The sequence below is a fragment of the Myotis myotis genome, unplaced genomic scaffold (genome assembly GCF_014108235.1).
Source record: "Myotis myotis isolate mMyoMyo1 unplaced genomic scaffold, mMyoMyo1.p scaffold_m19_p_19, whole genome shotgun sequence".
NCBI lineage: Eukaryota > Metazoa > Chordata > Mammalia > Chiroptera > Vespertilionidae > Myotis > Myotis myotis.
In genome coordinates, this window is record NW_023416323.1 from 698,183 (window position 1) to 719,286 (window position 21,104).

General features: G+C 57.5%; 2 protein-coding genes and 1 non-coding gene across 4 annotated transcripts; 1 reads left to right on the forward strand and 2 right to left on the reverse strand.

The window, feature by feature from the left end:
* Window positions 1-225: 225 nt before the first annotated feature.
* On the reverse strand, window positions 226-11,141 carry CEACAM16 (CEA cell adhesion molecule 16, tectorial membrane component). 2 transcript variants are annotated; one of them, XM_036346709.1, is made up of 7 exons: window positions 10,557-11,141; window positions 8,900-9,072; window positions 7,496-7,840; window positions 6,888-7,163; window positions 5,677-5,955; window positions 2,981-3,307; window positions 226-424 (listed from the first exon to the last, which is right to left on the reverse strand). In XM_036346709.1, exons 2-7 carry the CDS (start codon window positions 8,934-8,936, stop codon window positions 414-416), a joined length of 1,275 nt encoding a protein of 424 aa, XP_036202602.1. In that variant the 5' UTR covers window positions 8,937-9,072; window positions 10,557-11,141; the 3' UTR covers window positions 226-413. The 2 variants fall into 2 exon arrangements, with proteins under 2 accessions (XP_036202602.1, XP_036202601.1); XM_036346708.1 differs by having other exon boundaries at window positions 226-619.
* Window positions 534-2,936, reverse strand: LOC118674661. Its single transcript, XM_036346710.1, has 2 exons — window positions 2,276-2,936; window positions 534-1,862 (listed from the first exon to the last, which is right to left on the reverse strand). The coding sequence occupies exons 1-2, from the start codon at window positions 2,301-2,303 to the stop codon at window positions 898-900; spliced, it is 993 nt and encodes a 330-aa protein (XP_036202603.1). The 5' UTR covers window positions 2,304-2,936; the 3' UTR covers window positions 534-897.
* Window positions 11,142-17,821: 6,680 nt separating the features above from the next.
* LOC118674916 lies at window positions 17,822-17,923 on the forward strand. The gene has a single exon (XR_004973758.1). It is a non-coding gene; the product is annotated as a U6 spliceosomal RNA (small nuclear RNA).
* Window positions 17,924-21,104: the final 3,181 nt, after the last annotated feature.

The window sequence follows — 21,104 nt, forward strand, 5'->3', positions numbered from 1 at the left end:
GGCAGTCTCCGGCCCCCTGGGAGGCAGGACCCTCAGCTGTCACCTGGGCAGATGCGGGAAGGGCCCGAGGCCTGCCAGTGAGCAGCAGGGCTCGCAGCCCCGTGACCCGGGCACCCCTGTGCACGCACGCACACAGACCGAGAAGGATCTCGGTGGGAAAGGCAGCCTGCGGGCCACCAGGAAGCGGCAGGGTTGGCGATGGTGGAAGGAGAGGCGGACACAGGGTGTTAACCAGCAGGTTTATGGCCTCGGCGGCTCTCCGACAGCTCAGTGGAGGAGTAGGGCCCTGTTGGCTCTAACTCTACAGTGGAAGCAGGAGAACAGAGGGCCGAAACCGCGGTGATCTTCCGCTCACGGGGGCGGTGGGGAGGGTGGCAGAGGTCTTCTCTCTGGAGGTCTCCAGGGCGGCGCTGCTACTCCAGGGCTGTGGGGGAGGATGGGGCAAAGGGGCAGAGGAGGCCATCAGGGAGGCAGGGGACCAGGACCCCGGTGCCCCCACCCCTCCCGCTCCCCTGCCCACCCCCAGCCTCCCGGCGGCCCCGCCCGCCCCACGCTCAGCCTGTGCCAGGTTCAGGTTCAGGAAGGTAGCGCTGGTCTTCGTGCAAGGGAGGAAGGTTGACTGTGAGAAGAGAGACAGGTGAAAGGGCATCCCTGGGCCTCATTGGGGGGTGGCCTGCTGTCCCTGGACAACATTCTTCCCCCAACACTGGCCCAGAAAACCAGGGCTTGATGAGTGAGTGGATGAAAGAGGGGGTCCAGGGTGCCTGCTGGTGATTGGGTCCCTGATCCTAGAAGCTTCAAGCCCGAGGGAGGGCGACTCTGTCCCTGACTCAGGGACATGGCTTCTGAGAGTGTCCGGTCTGATGGGGGAGGCAAGACTCCAGCCTGGGGAATGACCTAGTCCCCAGTGTCTGCGAGCTCCTGGTCTAATGGGTAAAACACGGCCCTGTTTCTGGAACATGGCCTCTCAGGCCCCTGGAGGTGCTCAGTCCGTGGGGAGACACGGTCCCTGACTCTGGGAGCTCCCAGTCTGATGGAGGAGGCATGGTCCCTGGCTCTGGGAGCCCCCAGTCTGATGGGGGAGACACGGTCCCTGACTCTGGGAGTTCCCAGTCTGATGGAGGAGGCATGGTCCCTGACTCTGGGAGCGCCCAGTCTGATGGGGGAGACACGGTCCCTGACTCTGGGAGCCCCCAGTCTGATGGAGGAGACATGGTCCCTGACTCTGGGAGCTCCCAGTCTGATGGAGGAGACACGGTCCCTGACTCTGGGAGCTCCCAGTCTGATGGAGGAGACACGGTCCCTGACTCTGGGAGCTCCCAGTCTGATGGAGGAGACATGGTCCCGGACTCTGGGAGCTCCCAGTCTGATGGAGGAGACACTGTCCCTGACTCTGGGAGCTCCCAGTCTGATGGAGGAGACACGGTCCCTGACTCTGGGAGCTCCCAGTCTGATGGAGGAGACATGGTCCCGGACTCTGGGAGTCCTCAGTCTGATGGAGGAGACATGATCCCTGACTCTGGGAGCTCCCAGTCTGATGGAGGAGACATGGTCCCGGACTCTGGGAGTCCTCAGTCTGATGGAGGAGACAGGATCCCTGACTCTGGGAGCTCCCAGTCTGATGGAGGAGACACGGTCCCTGACTCTGGGAGCTTCCAGTCTCATGGGGAGCCACGTCCTGACTCTGGAGCCCCAGTCTGATGGAGGAGACACGGTCCCGGACTCTGGGAGTCCCCAGTCTGATGGAGGAGACATTGTTCCTGATTTGTGGGAGCTCCCAGTCTGATGGGGAGACACGGTCCCCAACACCTGGGAGCTCCCAGTCTGATGGAGGAGACATTGTTCCCAACTTCTGGGCACTCCCAGTGTGGGAAACTGTTTATTGCCTTCACTATCTGATAAGCATAGACAGAGCACTCCCCGAAACCCCCCGAAGGCTGGGTGCCTTTGAAGCCCTAGCAAAGCCCGGAGCTAGGCGCCACCTCTGTTTGTCCAGATAAACTGCTCCCCCATTTATTATTATGTAAATCCTTGCTGATGGGCTAGTCTGCCTGTTACTAGGGGGTCACCTGCCTAAGGGCTATGCTATGGGGGCATCCCAGATCAATAAAAGCTTGGTGAGGCCTGAGCACAGGGAGAAGTCCTTCGGGACTTGCCGCCTGGTCCCCCAATATTGCAAAATTATCTCGTGTCTTTTTCTCTCATTTGTTGTGCGGCTCCTCTTTCAGATACCGAACCCTACTCCACGCGAGTCGTGGAAGGAAACACTCAACACCCAGTCTGGGAGTGGTGGTCCCCAACATCTGGAAATTCCCAGGCTGACAGAGGAGACACAATGCCTACCACCTAGACACCTCCATCATAATGGAGTAGGTCATTCCTATTTCAGTTTGAGAGAGAATTTCCACCCTCTGCTGGGAGAAATTCTGTCCACATTCCCACTGTAACACAAAAGGTGAGACGTGATCCCCATTGTCTAGGGTGACAGTCTGAAGAGGGAGGCAGGATCCACCCTGACTCTAGACCTCTAGTCTGACAGGGGAGGTAAACTCCCACCATTAGCCAACTTCCCCGATGCGATGGTAGAAGCATTGCCTTCTGTGTTTTAGGGTCCACTCATCTGTGGGGAAAAGGATGCCCTGTTCTCCTTTCAATCTGGTGTACCTCTTGTCTATAATTTTAATAACCATAAAATTATTGTCTGAGAGAGAAGGCATGAAAGGCCCCTCCAGTAGCCCCCAGCCTGACAGAGGAGGCCTATGGACCCCTCCAGTAGCCCCCAGTCTGATAGAGGAGGCCTATGGACCCCTGCTCTAGGCCATCAGTTTGACGGAAGAGGCAGAAGAGCTCATTTGGGGACCACCCAGTCAGATGGAGGAGGCAAGGTTCCTTCTGGCAGTCTGGTGGGAAGTCCCCTTTTGGGAGCCCCTGTCTGCAGGCGGAGCGCCCCCCCCCCCGCCCCGCCCTCCCACACACTCACGGGCCACCTGCAGCTCCAGCTCCAGCGTCTCCGTCTTGCCCTGCAGCGTGACGGTCTTGAGTGTGTAGCGTCCGGCGTCGGTGAGGTTCACCTTCTGCACCAGCAGCGAGCAGTTGGCGAAGCCCACCTCCCGGCCGGTGTGCGCGGGGCCTGCGATCCAGTTCCCGGACGGCAGCTGGCTGAGCAGCCGGTTGGGCTCGGAGGCAGGCCCGCGGTACCAGGCGTAGACCAGCAGGTCCTTGGGGTAGCCCTGGACGGTCAGCGTCACGTCCTGGCCCTCCGTCGGCTTGGTCGGCACGGGCACGATCGACATGGCCACGACAGCCGCTGGGGAGAGAGAGGGGACGCGGGCTCAGCTGGGGGGCATCGTGTCCCCTGCTGCCCCCAGCGGGCTCAGCTGTGCCCGCCCCCAGCCGGCTGTGCTCCCCCGTGCAGGGCTCTGGGAAGGAGACAGAGGAAGTTGGTGACTGGTGTGGAGGGTCTCTCGTCCCGATAAGCCTGCCAGGGATTCTGTCTTCCTCGGTCAGACCGGCGGCCCCAGTGGGAGGTGGCCACCTCTCCCCCATTAGATGAAAATTGTTCAGCCTCTGGGGGATCTTTCTCTCACGAAAGTGCAAGACCCTAGAGCAGTGGTTCTCACCCTTCTGGCCCTTTAAATACAGTTCCTCATGTTGTGACCCAACCATAAAATTATTTTTGTTGCTACTTCATCACTGTCATGTTGCTACTGTTATGAATTGTCATATAAATATCTGATATGCAGGATGGTCTTAGGCGACCCCTGTGAAAGGGTTGTTCGACCGCCCAAGGGGTCGTGACCCACAGGTTGAGAACCACTGCCCTAGAGGCTAGGGTCATGTCTCCTCCATCAGACTGCAGACTCCCAAAACATAGGGGCCACGCCTCCCCTATCTGATCGGAAATTCTAGAAAATGGGGGGCCGTGTCTCCCCCATTAGATCGGAAATTCTAGAACGTGGGGACCACGTCTTCCCCATCAGATAGGTGGGAGCTGTGTGCCCCAGGGGGTCCTTCCTGCCAGGCGGAGAGGCCTGGACATGTGCGGGCTGTGGTTTCCCATCAGGCTGAGCGTTCCTGAGGGGCAGAGGCCGTGTCTCCTCCATTGGGGTGGGAGTGCGCGATCACTGGGTTTGGTCTTTCCAATCAGGCTGGGACCCCAGAGACTGGATGGGTGCATCAGACTAGAAATTCCTAGAAAGTGGGAGGCCTGTACTCCCCCATCAGATTGGGAGTAGCCCCAAGGTGGGAACTGTGTCTCCCCCATCAGACTAGGAATTCTAATAAATAAATAAATAAATAAATAAATAGATAGATAGATAGATAAAGAAATAAATAAAAGGGCCGTGTCTCCTCAAGGCCATGTCTCCGCCATCAGAATAGAAACTCTCTCCAAGCGTGGACTGGGCCTCCTCCATCTGATTGGAAGCTCATTGAGGGTGGGTGTCTGGTCTCCCCCATGGCCTCTCCTCTCTGACTAGCAGCCTCTTGAATACGGAGGCCGTGCCTCCCTGTCCCAGGACCATTTCTTTCAGGGCAGAGATCATGCCTCCTCCATCAGATCAGCGGCTCCCCCGGGAGGGGAAGGGTGATGTCTCCTTTTCCTCTGTCTCTCTCCTGGCACCTGCCGGGGTTGCTGACAGTTCAGAAGGCCCACTCCCTGCACATACCTGCACACCTGGGGCACCCCCCTCAGGCAGGGCCTGGGGCAGCACCTGAGGTCATCTGGCCCCCCCCTCCCCCGCCCCCCCTGCCTCCTGCCAGGAACAGCTGCCGGGCCAGTGGGGTGGGGCAGGAGGCACACTTACCTCTGGGGATGTCATTTCTGCTTTGGGTGAAAGAGGATCCACCCTTTGGATGAGACCCAGCCTGTTAGGAGGAGGGAGGGGAGGAGGGGGGGGTGCGACTGCTCCCACTGTCCCCGGGGGATGGGGGCCACTTGCGAAGGAACCAAGAGGGAATTAATCAGACCCTAATGTTCAAAGCCAACCCCCCCCCCCCCCCATGGGATGAGGAAGTGTCCCCAGAGGCTCCCTTTGGCTCTGAAAACACCAGCTGTGCCTGCAGCCCCAGCCCCAGGTCATTTAAGGACAAGGACAAGAATGCTGTTCAGCTGTGTTTTTCCATTTTCCAGCAGCTGGCTGTGATTTCCAGAGAGAGAAAGAGAGAGAGAGAGAGAGAGAGAGAGAGAGAGAGAGAGAGAGAGAGCCCCCCAGTGGGTGCCCACACCGTCGTCAGGCCAGATAACGGGGTAATCCACCTGGCCGCCCAGAAATTCAGCGGCCTCTCCCAGGGCGTGGGTGAAGCCCCTTGGCAGCTGCGACTGATTTAGAACGGGGCACCGGCATGCAGGACCGCCTCGCCCCTCTGCGCTGTGCAGTGTGGGGCCTGCCGCCCGCTTCTCCCGGTGCCGCCCCTCAGGGGGGAGAGCCAGGTTTGTCGTCTGTTTTCCAGGCGACAGGACGCACTGTCTCCTTTTGCCTCCTGGACGAAGAGGGGTCCACCTGGAGGGTTGCTTGGCCACCAGCTGGATTGAGACTCTCTCCCTTTCCCATCCTTAGTTGGGTAGATGGTGGCCTAACCGCTCCCTGGTGGGGCAGCCAAACCTTTACGTCCACTGGGCCTCCCGGGGGGGCGGGGGGTGGGGGAGAGGGGCAGGGGTCCGGCCGGGCGACCCACCAGTGAGCTTGACCACCACCGAGGCCGATCCGGAGAGCAGGGTCTTGGGGTTCTTAGCAATACACGTGTACGTGCCCTCCTGGGCCGCCGTCATGCTGCTGATGTTGAGGTGGTCTTGGCCGTTCTTGAGGGCCCGCCCGTTGAAGGCCCACACGTACTCGGGCTCCGGGCAGGACCGGGACACGCACCACAGGGTGAGGGACGCGTTGAAGTCAACTTTGATGGTGCAGCCCGTGAGGGTGGTGGAATCCTGGAGGATAGCCACGCGTTCCGGGCCAACTGTGGGGGCAGGAGCGAGAGACACGGGGCAGTGGAGGGGGGCGGGGAGGGGCGGGGAGGGGAGGTGGGCACCCCTGGCTTTCTTTCCACCGGCCTGGGCCCCTGGGAATAGCTGGGCCTCGTGGAGGGAAAAAGAGCTCGGCCTTTCCGAATGCCACACGGGTCTCTAACTCGCTCTAGGACGGATCTTGAGTCACTTTCCCTCTCAGGGGAGGGATCTCAGTGTCTCTTCTGGGAAAAGAGGGTGTTGAGCCAGACTGCATTTCAAGGCAGGCTTGAAATCGACGGCTCCATTAAAAAAACAAACAAGTCTACGCGGCTGGCTCCCGACAAGCCATTCTAGAAGTCCGGCTCGCTAAGTCCACGGGTGATGGCTCAGATGCTAGGACGGTCGGTCAGAGCCTGGAAATCTAGGTTTTCTAAGATTCTAGGGCCCGGTGGCTCTAAGGTTGCAGAATTAGATGCTAAGAGTCTAAGAATCTCTGCTTCTAGAGTTACCAGCATCCTCAGAGTCTAGAATTCAGTGCTTCTTAAGGCCAGAGTCCTTGGTCGGAGCGTTCTGGGTTCTACGATTTCCTACGTCCCCGGCCCTCGAGTGCCTCAGTGGTTAGTTTTCCTCGGGCTCCAACGACTCCCGGCCTTGCTAGTGTTTTTATTTCATCTCCCTTCCCAGTCCGCCACTTACTTCCCGTCTCCTTTTCAAAAACCACTGCCGTCCCTTCCCTGAGGGAATTGCTTCACACTGGAGGGTTATTCCATCCCAACAGTGTGCTTAATCCTCAGGAGGTGGGCCAGACACCTTTTCAGAGGGGTCCCTGGTTCCTAACCCCAGGACACCTATGGACACGCTGTCTGCCCTCGGGCGCCCTGCCTTGGCCTCAGTTTCCCCAGCTAGGAGGTTGGGTGTCTCGGGCGGGGCCGGGAGGACTCACAGTACACGTTCAGGTTGATGGGCTCGCTGCGGCTCACACTGACCGGGTTCGAGACCTCACACTGGTAGGCCCCCGCCTCCTCCCGGCGGATGCCATGCCGGGTCAGCACCCGGCCGTCGGGGGACAGGCCTAGGCGGAGGGCGATGGGCAGAGCCTCGCCGTTGAAGAACCACCGGACCTCGGCGGGGCTGGGGCTGCTGCACAGCAGGCGCAGGGTGTCTCGGCGCTCCACCAGCTCCGTGCTGTTGGCGATGACCTCGGGCTGGGCCAGGATCTCTGTGGGGCAAGAGACAGAGGGGGAGGGCCCCGGGCACCGCCTGCTCCCGGGGCCTCCCCATTCCCAGGCAGGGGGCATGGCTGTTCCTGGTGGTGCCCCTGTAACCCCAGCCACAGTGGCAAAGAATGGGGTAAGAGGCAGGTGTAATCCTGGAGGCCATCCTGAAGGAGGCAGGCCTTTTCATGTGGTTTTAAGTCTTTTTATGGCTTTAACATTTTTTAGAGGTTTTTTCTTCTTCTTCTTCTTCTTCTTTTTTTTTTTTTTAGAAGAGGGATTGGAAAGGAGGTGGCAAGGCCTGGCTGGGGAAGAGGAGGGCTGGGGGTTATCTCACCATAGACTCGCAAGTGTCCGTAGCCCACCTCCGTCTGAAGCTGCCTGTTGAGAGTCTGAAGGATGTAGGTGCCCGAGTGCCCAGGCAGGGCGCCCTGAATGTCCAGGCTGCCGTCGGGGCGCACAGCTTCCCGCCCCGTGTGGGCCGGGCCGGGGGTCTCGTCGCCCGTGCTTACGATGTAGCTGGACACCAGGTAAGCCAGGCTGAGCGTGGGCCCCGCATACCAGCTGTAGGCGAGCAGCTCCCCCGACAGCCCGCGGACAGCCAGCGTGACGTTGTCCCCTTCGGCCGGCTGGTCGGGCTCCGGGGTGATGGAGATCTCCGCCCCGGTGCTCAGGAACGCGGCTGGGGAAGGAGCCAGAGAAGTGGGATGAGGCTGGCGTGGCCGGTCCCCTCATCGGAGGGAGAAGGAGGCCTGGGCTCCTGGCACCTGGGCTCCTGGGATGCCATAAGTGCTCAGTACATATTAGCCAGGCGCAGTCAGTCCCGGGGAGGGGGGTGCTCTGAGAACTGAATGTGATGGGCTGTGCCAAGCTCATAGCCCACCGGCAGCTCCGGGGACCTTGCATTTCATGGGACTGAGACAGAGTCACCAGACGGAGGCTTACAGGCCGGGGCTGGCTCCTCCGGCCCTCGGCCCTGACTCCCAGGCCAGTGCTCTGCCCTCGCCTCCCCACGACGAAGACACTCCACCTCTTTTCTTCTCAACCCAACAGCTAACCTCCCAGCCCGACCAGCTGGTCAGGGCTGCTGGCTTTGCGGTGTGTGTGTTTCCCGGGGATGGGTAGCCACGGTGGCTCTCACGCAAGAGGCACGCACGCGCCTGGTCTGCTTTCCGGGACTTTCCAGGCGGGTAGAGCCCGGCTGCGAGGCAGGGAGCGGGTCTCCACCGCTTCCTGGCTGTGGGGCCCGGGCAGCGACCTCCCTTCTTGCGCCCCAGGTTTCTGGTCTATGAAGGGGGGTGAGGAGTGGGCCTCGGAGCAGCTCCAGGTGCGGAGCACGCCCTGTCATGCTGCTCAAATGACCTGCAGACCACGCTGTGCGTGAGGCCCATTTCATAGATGAGGAAACTGAGGCCGAGAAGGGGTAGGCACCTGCCCACAGCCAGGTCCTCGGGGAGGGGCCGGCTGCTGGTGAGAACGCACCCTGTCCAGCTTCCACGCCTCAGTCAGGGCTTGCCACGGGAGTCAAGGAGTAGCAGGGGCCGCCTCGCCCAGGCTCAGGCACGGGCGGCCGTGGGAACCTCCGGGGCCCACCCCGTGCCTCTGGGAAGAGCCTGCGCCTGTGTGGAGCCCAGCTGCCTCCCTACCCAGCCTGCTGGGCTTCTGCTCACACCGTCCCTCTCCCTCCCCGAGGCCATCGGGGCTGAGGGTCCGGGGCACCAGGGGCACCGCTCTCGCTCACCGCTGAGGAGGAGCCAGCTGCACCCAGCTAGCGCCATCTTTCGCCCCCGATCTGGCTCCTGGAGGCTGCGGCGCTGGCGTCCCGAGGCTCCCCGAGGCCCTTCCTGGTTGGGGCTTGGCTCCGTCTGGCGCCGGACCTGGGAGGGCTCGGCGATTTGGAGCCGGGGAGATCACCTGAATTTGGAGGGATCGAGTCACCAAGGATCGGAGGCCCTGTTTGGGTCCCGGAGCAGGCGTGGCGGGCACGGGCCAGGGGCCACGACCTGGCCAGGCCTCCTGGGGCACTGCCTAACCTTCTTTGTGCCGAGGGCCTGGGTTTGGTACCGGGAGAAGAACCAGGTCGCCGGGGAGGAGGCGGGTGGCGGGGGAAGGTTTCAGGCCAGTTCCTACCCACGGCCCAGGCCTGGCCTCTCTGTTGCGCTTTGGGGTCAAGTGAGGAGCAAAACCAAGCAACTGAGGCTGCGGCTTCCCGGCCTGGCTGCTGCGGGTGGCCCTCAGCTGTCACCTCGGGGGTGTCCTGCGAGGCGGGCGCTGTCAGAGCCTCCGTTCCTTTGCATCTGGGGAAACTGAGGCACCGGGCAGGGGCTCGGACTGGCCTTCGTTCCGGCAGGAAGGGATGTGAACTCTGCTCTGTTTCAAAGCCGCACAGAAGGGCCCAAGGCCGGGTGGCTGTACAGCGCCTTTGGGGCTGTGCTTCTTGGCCTCCCGCTCAGGACCGAGAAACGGGGGTGTAGCCCTCCCCGCTCAGGGCTGGGGAGAGCCGTCAGCGAGAGGCCGCACATTAGGAATTAAGCCGGCGCCTGGCAGAGGGGGCCCCACAGGCGAGGTCGGTTGGTGTGGCTGCTACTAAAAATGGGGGCCTGGACCTAAGGCTACTGTCCTCTACCTCCAGGACTCTGGGCACGTTATGGAGCCCACGGGGCCTCAGTTGCCTCATCTGTAAAATGGGGATGATGACAGCACCCCTCTCCTAGGGCTGCTGAGAGCATTAAATGAGTAAGCACGCGTGGAGGGCTTACACCAGTGCCCGGCACAGAGCAAGTAAATGCTCCATAAATCGCTCTCTCACGTATTCAGTATGGAAGGAGCAGGCACTGTCCTAGGTGCTGGGAGGTGTAGTCCCTGCCCTCGTGGGGTAAACAAATCAAATGTAAAATCTGTTCCATGTGGAATGGAGATAAGTGACGTCTAGGAAAATAAAACCAGGAAGGGGGGGTTGCAGGTTTAAATTGGGGGCGAGGGAGGGGGTCCCTGAGAAGGTGATGTTGGGCCGAGGTCACGTGGGAGGGCAGGGACGCGGGGGGGGGGAGGGTGTCCTGGGGGAAGAGCATTCCTGACAGACGTGCGATGTTCATGTCTTGGTGGCCGCTGGGTCCTGGTCCCCCGGGGCCCCAGGGGCCGGCTCCGGGGCAGGGCCCACCGTGGCTCACCTGTCCCGGTTTGTTCCCCCAGAGCCCTGTCCTGAGCTGCCCTTGCCAGGCGGGGCTCTGAAGAGGGAGTGAGAGGTGTGGGTGACCTGGCGCCGCCTGCTCTCCCCATCCCGCTGTGACCTCACCTCACCCTTCTCTGTCCTGGCCCAGCCCCTCCCCTGCGCCCCGGGACCGCATCCCAGTGTCATTCAGGATGCCTCCCGGTGTCCCTGGGCACCTCTCACTCACCTCGTCCCAAACTGACCTTGGCATCTGCCCCAGATCTGCTGCCCCTCCCCGTCCTCTTGTCAGGGACGGCGCCACCGTCCACTGTCATTGGGGCAGAGAGACAGGCCGAGCCGCTGACGCCCCCCCACCTCTCCACCCCCCAACACACCATGCCTCATGGCGCCTGCCTCCTCAATGTCTCTTCCATGAGCTCCTTTCTCTCCTGCCCTGTGGCCCGGGCCCTGGTCCAGGTACCTCCTATCTCTTGTCTGGCTGCCCCTCCCAACTCTTCTGTGGTCTTTGCCCCCCACCCACCGTGGTGGGTAGAACCTGCCATGGCTCCCCAGCCTCCTGGGACACCCCTTTCTTGTGGAACTTCCTGCCCCAGTTCTTCTGTCTCACGTGCACTCCCTCCACTCAGCATGTCCCCTGCTTCCCTCTACTGTTTCCTCACCTGCCTAACAACTCCTCCTCCTCCAGGTAGCCCTCCTGGGTTCTCAGCCTGGGCCAAATGTGCCCTGGGATCCCATCCCAACCCTGACCCCCTGGGTCGGTCTCCCCGACTGGACGGTGAGTCCTGGGAGGGCAGGACCAGGGGTGCTGTGGTCACCACTGTGTCCCCCGCACTGCCCAGCCCAGCCCAGCCCAGGGTTGGGCACAGGGAGTGTTTGTGGAACCGGACACCAGGTGTGGATGACTCACAGAGACCGGAGTCTCCAGGGAGGCCCTGGTTTCTGGTGAATTGGCTGAGGAGCATGACAAGGACTTGGCTCCAAGAGGCTTAGGGCGGAACCCGGCTCCTGTCCAGACTCCGCCATGCTCCCTGCCACCCACAGCATCATCCGGACCCTTCTCTGCTGTCTGCTCCAGCCCCTCCTCCCTGGCCCTCCTCCCTGGTCCCTCCGCTGGTGCTCCTGGGCACCACAGGAGCCCAAATGCTCGGTCCAGTAGCTACAGTTTGTTGAGCACCGGTGCCAGGCCTGACAGTAGAGCAGGCAGCGCTGGGCAGGGCCCGTTGTCTCTCTGTAGAGTGGGTGGTGGGTGACCATGGTATTGGCTTCCCTGGGTGTCCTCTGAGGGTGGAAGAGAGCGGCACACGGAGGGCCCACGTGTGTGGACACTTCATTCACCACGCAGCTCACATGTGCTGAGACCTGCACTATGCCGGGCTCCCTGCTGGGCCCTGGGTCGCAGCCATGAAGAAGGCAGACCCCAATCCCTGCACCGTGGAGCTGGGGAAGCCGGAGTGGCCGCGGCGGGTTCAGGGAGGGCAGCGAGAAGGTGTCACAGGAGGTGACATTGGCGTAGAGACCCGTCGAGAAAACTCAAAAAGAGTCTAGAGCCCTGGCCGGTTTGGCTCAGTGGATAGAGCGTCAGCCTGTGGACTGAAGGGTCCCAGGTTCGATTCCGGTCAAGGGCACATGCCCAGGTTGCGGGCTCCATCCCTAGGAGAGGGTGTGCAGGAGGCAGCCGATCAATGATTCTCTCTCATCATTGATATTTCTCTCTCTCTCTCCCTCTCCCTTCCTCTCTGAAATCAATAAAAATATATTTTAAAAAAAGAAGAAGAAGAGTGAGGCTTTACTAGAAATAAATGACAGAGATTTATTCTAAGGTCTTGGAGTCTGCAAACTGGAAACACAGCCAGGCAAAAACCCAGACGTGTCCTGAAGAAGCAAATAAAAGTACTTTATTTTTTTTTTAAATAATTGATTTCAGAGAGGAAGGGAGAGGGAGAGAAACATCAATGATGAGAGAGAATGATTGGCTGCCTCCTGCACGCCCTACACTGAGGATCGAGCCGAAACCTGGGCGTGTCCCCTGACTGGGAATCGAACTGTGACCTCCTGGTTCATAGCTCCATGCTCAACCACTGAGCCACAGTGGCTGGGCTAAAAGTACATTCTTGAAAATGATCAATCCTGCATTCTTAGCCCTGGGCTGGTCCAGGACGGTTATCAGTCAGATTCAGGGAGACGGGGAGCTGGGTGCCAGGAGGTCTGGTCACGCTGTGCCAAGGCCTGGATAATGGGTGTCAGGTGGCCTGGATATGTGAGTCCTTCAGGGCACGATTAGAGGGCTACCTGGAGGGCCAGGCACTCAGGCAGGACTGGAACGTTCCAGAAAGTTTAAGTTCCCGGGCTAGTGAGAACAGGAATGGAGTCTTTCCTCATGCCTGGACCCTCATCACATTAATACTTGTAGCAGCTTGGTGAACACAACTCTATTTTATGTGTTCCTTAGACTCAGGAAGGGACCCACGTGATTCTGGGGGAAGAGCCTTCCTGGCAGAGGGAACAGCCAGTGCAAAGGCCCTGGGGCAGGAGTGCTTTGGTAAGTGTGAGGCCCTGAGGCTGGAGCCTGTTTTGCAGACAAGGAAACTGGAGGTTCAGGGTCATTGCCTCGAGAAGCTGGAGTGGATATGTCTCATCTTCCACATGGCCAGCTGGGGACAAGGTTCTCTGACCCTGTTTTGTCAGCTCCCTTCCCCCACTCCCAGCCCTCTCCTCTCACCAGCCACCTCATTCATTCCTTGGGGAGTCCAGGCTGACTGGGACCACCTCATTCAGCCCCCAGGCTGAGGCCCCACCTACCAGGCTTAGTCAGTGTTTGCTACGTAGATAAGGTGGGTGGCCTGTGTCCCCTGGCAGGACTCTTGGCCTGTCCTCCCCGGGCAGAGACCTTGGAGCTGAGGGGTTGGCTGGCAGGTTTCTGAAACCCCCTCCCCCTCCCGGTATCTCACCAGGGCGAGGCTGAGGCTGCTGCAATATTTACTCACGGATCTGACCCCAGGGTGTGGCTTCCTGTGCCACCTGGCCAGATCCCGGCTTGGTCATGTTCCTGGGGAGAAGGGACCTATGTCCCCTTAACTCCTCAACCTGGGAAAGAGCACGCAGACCCCCGTGCGAGAGGGGACAGTGGGCGGGGGAGCCCGCCTCAGGCCTTGGCACGGGCTGTTCCCTTCGCTCGGATATCCACCTTGCCCCCCTCCTCCTTCCCCTCTCACCTCATTTACCTGGGGTTTTCCAGGCTATTCAATCATTTAACAAATATTTATTGAGCGTTGACTATCTGCCAGGTTGCGTCAAGGATACAGGCCACTTCGCTTCCCTGTGAGGCTAAGTCCTATTGGAGGGAGATGGGCAATAATCAAACAACTGATACCGCGGATCACGTCAGGGAGAGATAAGTGCTATAAAACATAACACGGGCGAGAGGATGGGGAATGGCGGGGGGGCTTTCTGAGGAGGGAACGTCGCAGGGAAAGGGGTTGGCAGAAGGGACAGCAAAGGCCCTGGGGCAGGAAGGTGACCGGTGAGGGCGGGCAGCTGGGAGGCTGTGTGGCTGGAGCTGAGTGATGGGGGAGGGGGCAGTGGGAGGTGGCTGGAGAGAGAGCATCTGGTCTCCCCTCCCATATCATTTGAAAGCAAATTCCAGCCGTGTTCTAACTTTATTCGTAGGTACTTCAGCCTGCACCCCTAAAATGTGAGGGCCTCATTAGAAAACCACATCCCCAGTGTCACTATTTCACCTCAAAAGTGAAAACAGGCATTGCCCTAGTCTCTTCAAATGCCCAGCCAGTGTTCAAATTCACTTTTGTCTCCGGAACAATATAATCTCTTTATCAGCTTCACGGGGGCATAAGTCCCTCCCCAGAAAATTCATCTCGGGCAGCCATCGCCCGCATCTAGCTCCAGGGCCCTTTTATCACCCTGAACGCTTCCTGGGGCAGGATGATTATTATTATTAATAATAATTGTTATTATTTTAATGTGTTATGATTGTTTTGTCATTCATTGATTTATCTTGTTTTTAATCATTCTTTATTGTTGAAAATATTACATATGTCCCCCTCTCTCCCCCATTGACCCCCGAAGACCTTGTATGCATATATGCATAACCCATGACACAGACAGTAGGGTGCTGAAGGTCTGAGGCAAGATGGGTGCAGGGGGGATGGGGGGGCGCAGTGCAGGTTGGAGGGGGTCAAAATGGTTAGCTATTTCGACATCTTTGCTTCAGCAGTGGCCTCCTGGCCTCCAAGTCCCCTGTGGAACCCCTCCCTCCAGACTCACCCTCCCCACCCCCCCGCCCCCGCCCTGGCACAGGAGAGAGCCTGCACCCCCCTCGACGGCCGCTCCCCCTGCGCCAGCTGCCGAGCCACTGCTTCAGAGGGCAATGCCCTTTGCTCACAAAGCGGTTGGATTCCGAGGAAGGGTTTTCCCCATGAATCATAATCACTCTTGGTCACGGCCCAGCCCGCTTCCTTCCCCATACAGCCACTTCCTCATTTGCGAAATAAGCAGCCACAGCCCTGAGAATCTAGGGGCGCCCTGGACTCAGAGGAAGGGGTGGTGGTGGCAGGCAGTGACCTCTGGTGGGCAGAGCGTGAGTGGGCAGAGCGAGGGCTCCTGCGCTCCTAGGTCCAGCCTAGGACCCTGGTCTCTTCCTCATTGGGCCGAGCGCTTCGCCCCAGGCCCGAAATCCCGCCCTCCGGTTAGCACCCAGGCTAAGCCTTGCGCGCTCCTCCGCGCCCTCTTGTGGAAGGCAGGGCCCCCTGCAGGACACACAGACCCCAGCGGGGGCTGTGGGCGTGGGCTACCTCTTCTCTCTTCAGGCTGGAAAAAGAGGAGGGTAAAGCTTGGGTGTTAGAAAGACGATTCCATTCCCAGTTTGTCCACTTATACCCTGACTCAGTTTCCTCATCAGTAAAATAGGGATAATGTAGTTCTTCCTTCACAAAACTGTCACAAGGATCTAAATATATAAAAGCCTAATATGGCCCTAACCGGCTTGGCTCAGGGGATAGAGCGTCGGCCTGCGGACTGAAGGGTCCCGGGTTCGATTCTGGTCGGGGGCATGTACCTTGGTTGCAGGCATATCCCCAGTGGTGGGTATGCAGGAGGCAGCTGATCGATGTTTCTCTCTGATCAATGTTTCGAATTCTCTATCCCTCTCCCTTCCTCTCTGTAAAAAATCAATAAAATATATATATAAAAAAAGCCTAATATGCTAAATGTCAGACCGTTCTCTCAACCGGTCGCTATGATGTGCACTGACCACCAGGGGGCAGATGCTCTGAGGGGTAGGTTAGCTTGCTGCTGGGGTCCAGCCGATCGGGACAGGGTAAGATGGGCCAGACACACCCTGGAGCCTTCCCACGGTCCCTCCCCGGCCGGCCCTGATGGGCCCTGATCAGGTCTGGGTGAGATGGGCTGGACACGCTCTGGAGCCCTCCTGTGGTCCCTCCCCTGCCTCTAAAATATTTCTTCTAATCAATTGTCTTTCAATGTGCACGAATTCGTGCACCGGGTCTCCATGTACAGCACTTAGCACAGTGCATGGTGTAAACAGTACATGCTCAATAAATGTTTATTATTATTATTTGTTAATCCTCACCCAAGGGTGTTTTTTCCCATTGATTTTTAGGGAGAGTGGAAGAGAGAGAGAAAGACAGTGAGAAACTTCAATGTGAGAGAAACACATAGATTGATTGTCTCCTGCATGAGCCCTAACCAGGGCTGGGCCAGGGATTGTGCTGTAATCAAGGTGCATGCCCTTGACCAGAATGGAACCTGGGGCCCTTTGGTCTGCAGGCTGACCCTCTATCCCAGTGATGGTGAACCTTTTGAGCTCGGCGTGTCAGCATTTTGAAAAACCCTAACTTAACCCTGGTGCTGTGTCACATATAGAAATTTTTTGATATTTGCAACCATAGTAAAACAAAGACTTATATTTTTGATATTCATTTTATATATTTAAATGCCATTTAACAAAAAAAAATCAACCAAAAAAAATGAGTTTGCGTGTCACCTCTGACACGCGTATCATAGGTTCGCCATCACTGCTCTATCCACTGAGCCAAACCGGCTAGAGCAATAAATGTTTATTATTTATTATTACATTGGTCCCAGATTGCCTTCCCCACTAGACTGCAAATTTTCTGAGAGTAGGAGCTGGTCTGGTTTCTCTTCATGTTCCTGGTGCCCAGTTGAGCTCATTCAACAGAGCTTGGTGTACAGTAGTTGCTCAATAAACGTTTGTCAGTGAATGAATGGAGACTGCTAGGTACCGAAGAGAAGGATCTAGATTTTGAGAATCTACCCACATTCACTTAGTCCACATACATTTCTTGAGCCCTTACCCTGTGCCTGCCCCATGCTGGGTGGTGCTGGGACCCATTGGTGACTGAGACAGTCTCTGCCCTCTCAGGGCTCACAGTCCAGCAGGGAGACAAACCTGTCTTCAGACAGTAATGACCCAGAGCGGGTAGGGCTGAGGTGGATGAACTCAGGGGAAACTGACCCAGCTCGGGGTTTAAGGAAGGCTTCCTGGAGGAAGAGGCGTCTAAGCTGAGACCTGGAGGATGAACGGGGGTAGGGCAGGTAGAGCGGAGTGGTGTGCCTGTGGACATGCTCCAGGCAGTGGGAACAGAATGTGCAAGGGCTTGGAGGAAGTTCAGTTCAGTAAACCTGCCTCCTGCACGCCCCCTACTGGGGATCAAGACCACAGGGTGGGGGTGAGGGGCAGGGGGTGCTGAGAGATGAGACTGAGGGGCCCCTAGGAGCCAGACCTTGTGGGGAGTTGGAGGTTGTGGTGAAAAGTCTGGACTTTTTTAGGGCACTGGGGAGCCATGGATGGTTCTATTCTGAGCAGGAAAGGGCAGTGCTGAGCTTGGGCTTTAGAAAGATGCCTTGTCTTGTCTTGTGCTGGGAGGATGGCAGGGGGCAGGAGACCAGGTAGGAGGCTGGGGAGAGGCTGGGGAGGAACAGCCTGGCCCCGGGCTGGGCTGTAGAGACCACGGGACACTGAATTCGGGAGACCTAGGTGGCAGGTTCCAGTATCTGCCCCAGGGACACTGAGGGAGGGAGGTGCCTATGTCAGGTCTGTGCAGCTGGGTGAACTCTCTGCAGACCTAGAAAGGTAGAGAAAGGGGCAGATTCACGGGAGTGTGTGGAGGGGGCAGGTGATGGAGAGCGGGCCTCACGCAGCCACGCTTGTCTGCGGGTCTGCACGGTCCTCTGCTGCCCCCTCCTGGCTCCCATGCTGCCTGCAAGTCTGGCAGCAAAAACAAAACAAAACAAAACAAACCAATGGACCCAATAAAGCCCCAACCCCAACCAGGGGTAAAAGATGGCCGCGTTCACTGTCCCGAATCCCGCCCGCACCTCGGGCCTAGGTCTCCAGCTGCCTTCTCCCGCCAACGCCTCGAACTGAACTCCAACTGGCGTCCCAATCCCCGCCCTCTTCTTTCTTTTGCAAAAAAAAAAACCCGGTTTTATTGGGTGCGCCGGGAGGCAGCACATATACTACAATCGGAACAGAGAAGACTAGCCTGGCCCCTGCGCAAGGATGACAGGCAAAGGCGTGAAGTGTTTCATATGTAAAAAACAAACACAGTTTTATCACAATGTAATTCACCTTCCATATAATTCACTCACGTTAAGTACGCAGGTCAATGTTTTTGGCATATTCGTTGGGCTATGAAACTGTCACCACAATCAAGTTTATTTTTATTATTATGTTTAAAAATGTGTTTTTATTGATTTTAGAGAGAGAGGAAGGGAGAGGGAGAGAGAAGCATCCACCAGCTGCCTCCTGCACGCCCCCTACTGGGGACCAGCCTGCAACCCCCTCTTGGTGCAGGGGAGGCTGCCCAGCCGGCTGAGCCACACCGGCCAGGGCAGAGTAATCAGTTTTACGACCTTCCCATCACCTCCACAAGAAACCTTGTAGCCATTAGCAGCCACTCCCCTCTCCTCGCTCGCAGCCCTTGGGCACCTTCTGTCTGCTTTCTGTCTGTAGACACTGAATTTGGGAGACCTAGGTGGTCTCCCGAATTTGCCTGTTCTGGACATCTCATGTGAGTGCGATCCTACAACACGTGCCTTTTGTGTCTGCTCCTTCACCTGATGCAACGTTCTCAAGGTTCATCCCTGTTGTAGCATTTCATTCCTTTTTTATGACTAATATTTCATGGTCCAGATAGACCCCATTATGTTTATCCTTTCATCCCTGATGGAAATTTGGACTATCGCCACCTGTTGGCTATTGTGAGTAACTAGGGGCACAGTGCACAGATTTGTGTACCTTGAAAGGAACTGTGGGCCTTGAGGCTGCGGTGGGCACAGGGGCGGGTCTTGGCTCCCACACGCTGATGGCGCTGGCCCCGTTTGCACCTGCTGATGGCACCGAGTGATCAGGACCGGCACCAGGCACCAGCAGTGGGTGCGGGTGTGAGCAGGGCCAGTGCCAGCAGCAGGTGTGAGTGCCTGGCAGGAACACAGAGCATGGGAGCAAAGAATTTTCAATAACCACCAGAGCCTCGCCCCGATGACAGCAGCCGGTGCCCTGCCTTGGTCTGGCACCCCTGCTCACCTGCTCCACCATCCTGCTGCAGCCAACACCCGTCATGTTCCACACATGCCCCCTGGTGGTCAGCACATGTCATAGCAATCGGTTGTTCGGTTGTTCCGATTGTTCCACCGTTTGGTCTATTTGCATATTAGCCTTTTATTATATAGGATGCTGCTGTGAACATTTGTGTACAAGCTTTTTTTGTGTGGATGTATGTCTTAATTTCTTGCAAGCCTGGCCCTTTGGCAGTGTGAACCCCATCACTGTCCCCTGTCATCCTGTTGAACAAACCAGATATCTGGGGGTTCCCTGACTCTCGTACCTCAGCTTTCCCAGCACCTGCTTCATTTTCCCTCATAACACTGGCTCCCCGGGGACAGCACATGCGACACTTTGTTGTCAGCTCCCCAAGGACAGGGATCTCTGGGTGTCGGCAGCTGTCTGCCCCGAACCTAGAACAGCTGCACCGAGCAGGTGCTCAATAGATGCGGAATGGATGAATGGACGAATGGTTGGCACGCCCCCCCCCCCCCCCAAAGCTAACCCAGGACCAAATTCTACCAACGCTTCATTCTAAATATCTCTTGGCTCTCTGTACTTCTTCCCCCAACTCCCGGGCCCAGCACCTGCCAAGTGAATGAATGAGCCATTGGATGAATCCACGGAGGAGGGCAGGCCTGCCTGGACATTTCTCTCAGGAAAGCATAGTGGTTGAGAGTGTGGGCTCCGGTGTGAATCTCAGTGGTGTGTCGATTGAGCTGTTCATACACGTGGGGACCCTGACCAGAGTACGCCGGATGTTAAAGGCCCGTGTGCCATACACACGTGCAAAGGCAATGACACGGCAGTTTGCACGCACTGCGCAGGCGCACCTTTATCGTGTGTAACACTGATGTCACTCCTTGGCAAGAAGCCTCTTTTGTCCGAGTTAGTGTAAAATGCGCCGCTGACCAGCCTGCGTGTGGCTGCCGTGTTTGCAGCGGCTGCTGTGTGTGCAATAAAGCGTGTCCCATACACCTCGGCTACGCGAGTCTTCTTCCAGGTCCCGGCGTCCTCGGAGGTCCAGCCCCTAGCAGAGGAACTCGCACCCAGCAATACGCATTTCAGTTCTCCTCATTCTGGGCACCTGGTAGGATTGCACCTGCCCAGCCCTCTTGACATGAGAGTGGAACCTGTGACCTGCTTTGGCCAATGAGATGCAAGTGGGAGTGTAACTTCCAGGTTGGAAGCCAGTGTGTGGTTTGCCATGGTCCCTCCCTTTCCCTGCGCCGTGTTGGGCTCTGCCCACTGGCTCCTGAATGAATAGATGTGAACCAGAGCTCTCCTGATCCTGGTCACACCCACCTACCTGCCATGAGCACGTAGCATGAGCAAGAAATAAGTCTTTGATGTTTTAGTCATGGAGATTGTGGGGGTTGTTTCTCCATTTGCAAAATGGGACTGTAATCATCCCAGCCTCCCAAGGCCAATCTGAGAATTCAAAACATTCAGACGTGTAGAGGCCAGGCTTTCCCACTGGAGCTATTGTTATCATTATTTTTATATTTAATTCTGGTTTCATAGTAATGAAGGGAAAAAAAACCCCACCACCTTTTGGTAACGCATTTCCTGGGGCTGTGGTAGGAGGAGCCTGTATTAGTCAACTATGGCTGCCATACAAAACACCATAGACCTGGTGGTTTAAACCACAAATATTTTATTTTCTCACGGTTCTAGAGGCTGGAAGTGCACAATCAAGGTGTCAGCAGGTGTGGTTTCTCCTTAGGCCACTCCTCTTGGCTTTCAGACAGCTGCCTCCTCATTGTGTGAAACCAGTCCTGTGGAATTAGGGCCCCACCCTATAACCTCATTTAACTTTTTTCCCCTTCACATTTGATATATTTTAATGGACACATTACAGATACCAGACTCCCCTGTGTACACATCCACTCCATTTCCCTCCTAGCTCTCCAGAGGTGAAACAAGCCAGATTTTGGTGTTTTATCATTCTCATACATGTTTTTACATTTTAGTGTATGTGGACACACCGATCTTTGTTCTGAGTGTTCGGAAAGGACAGTCTTGAATCGGGACGGATATCTTGGCTGCAGAGGCCTCCTCTGAGAAGCAGGCGGTCCCAGCCCCACACCTCAGGGTTCCAGAGCCGGGAAGACATCCCTGTAACTTTGGGCTGAAAAAACCAGCAGGGACTGTGGCTGAGTGACACGGAGG

What these genes read in the sequence shown, in the direction of transcription:
- LOC118674661 (XM_036346710.1), bottom strand. Translation starts at nt 2,303, where the DNA reads ATGTTGGGGACCACCACTCCCAGACTGG. An exon ending in GACCACCACTCCCAGACTGG is followed by an intron (nt 1,863 to 2,275) that starts GTGTTGAGTGTT and finishes TTCCCACACTGG; the next exon opens with GAGTGCCCAGAAGTTGGGAA.
- CEACAM16 (XM_036346708.1), bottom strand. Translation starts at nt 8,936, where the DNA reads ATGGCGCTAGCTGGGTGCAGCTGGCTCCTCCTCAGCG. An exon ending in CGGACACTTGCGAGTCTATG is followed by an intron (nt 7,164 to 7,495) that starts GTGAGATAACCC and finishes CTTGCCCCACAG; the next exon opens with AGATCCTGGCCCAGCCCGAG. An exon ending in CATCAACCTGAACGTGTACT is followed by an intron (nt 5,956 to 6,887) that starts GTGAGTCCTCCC and finishes CTGCCCCCACAG; the next exon opens with TTGGCCCGGAACGCGTGGCT.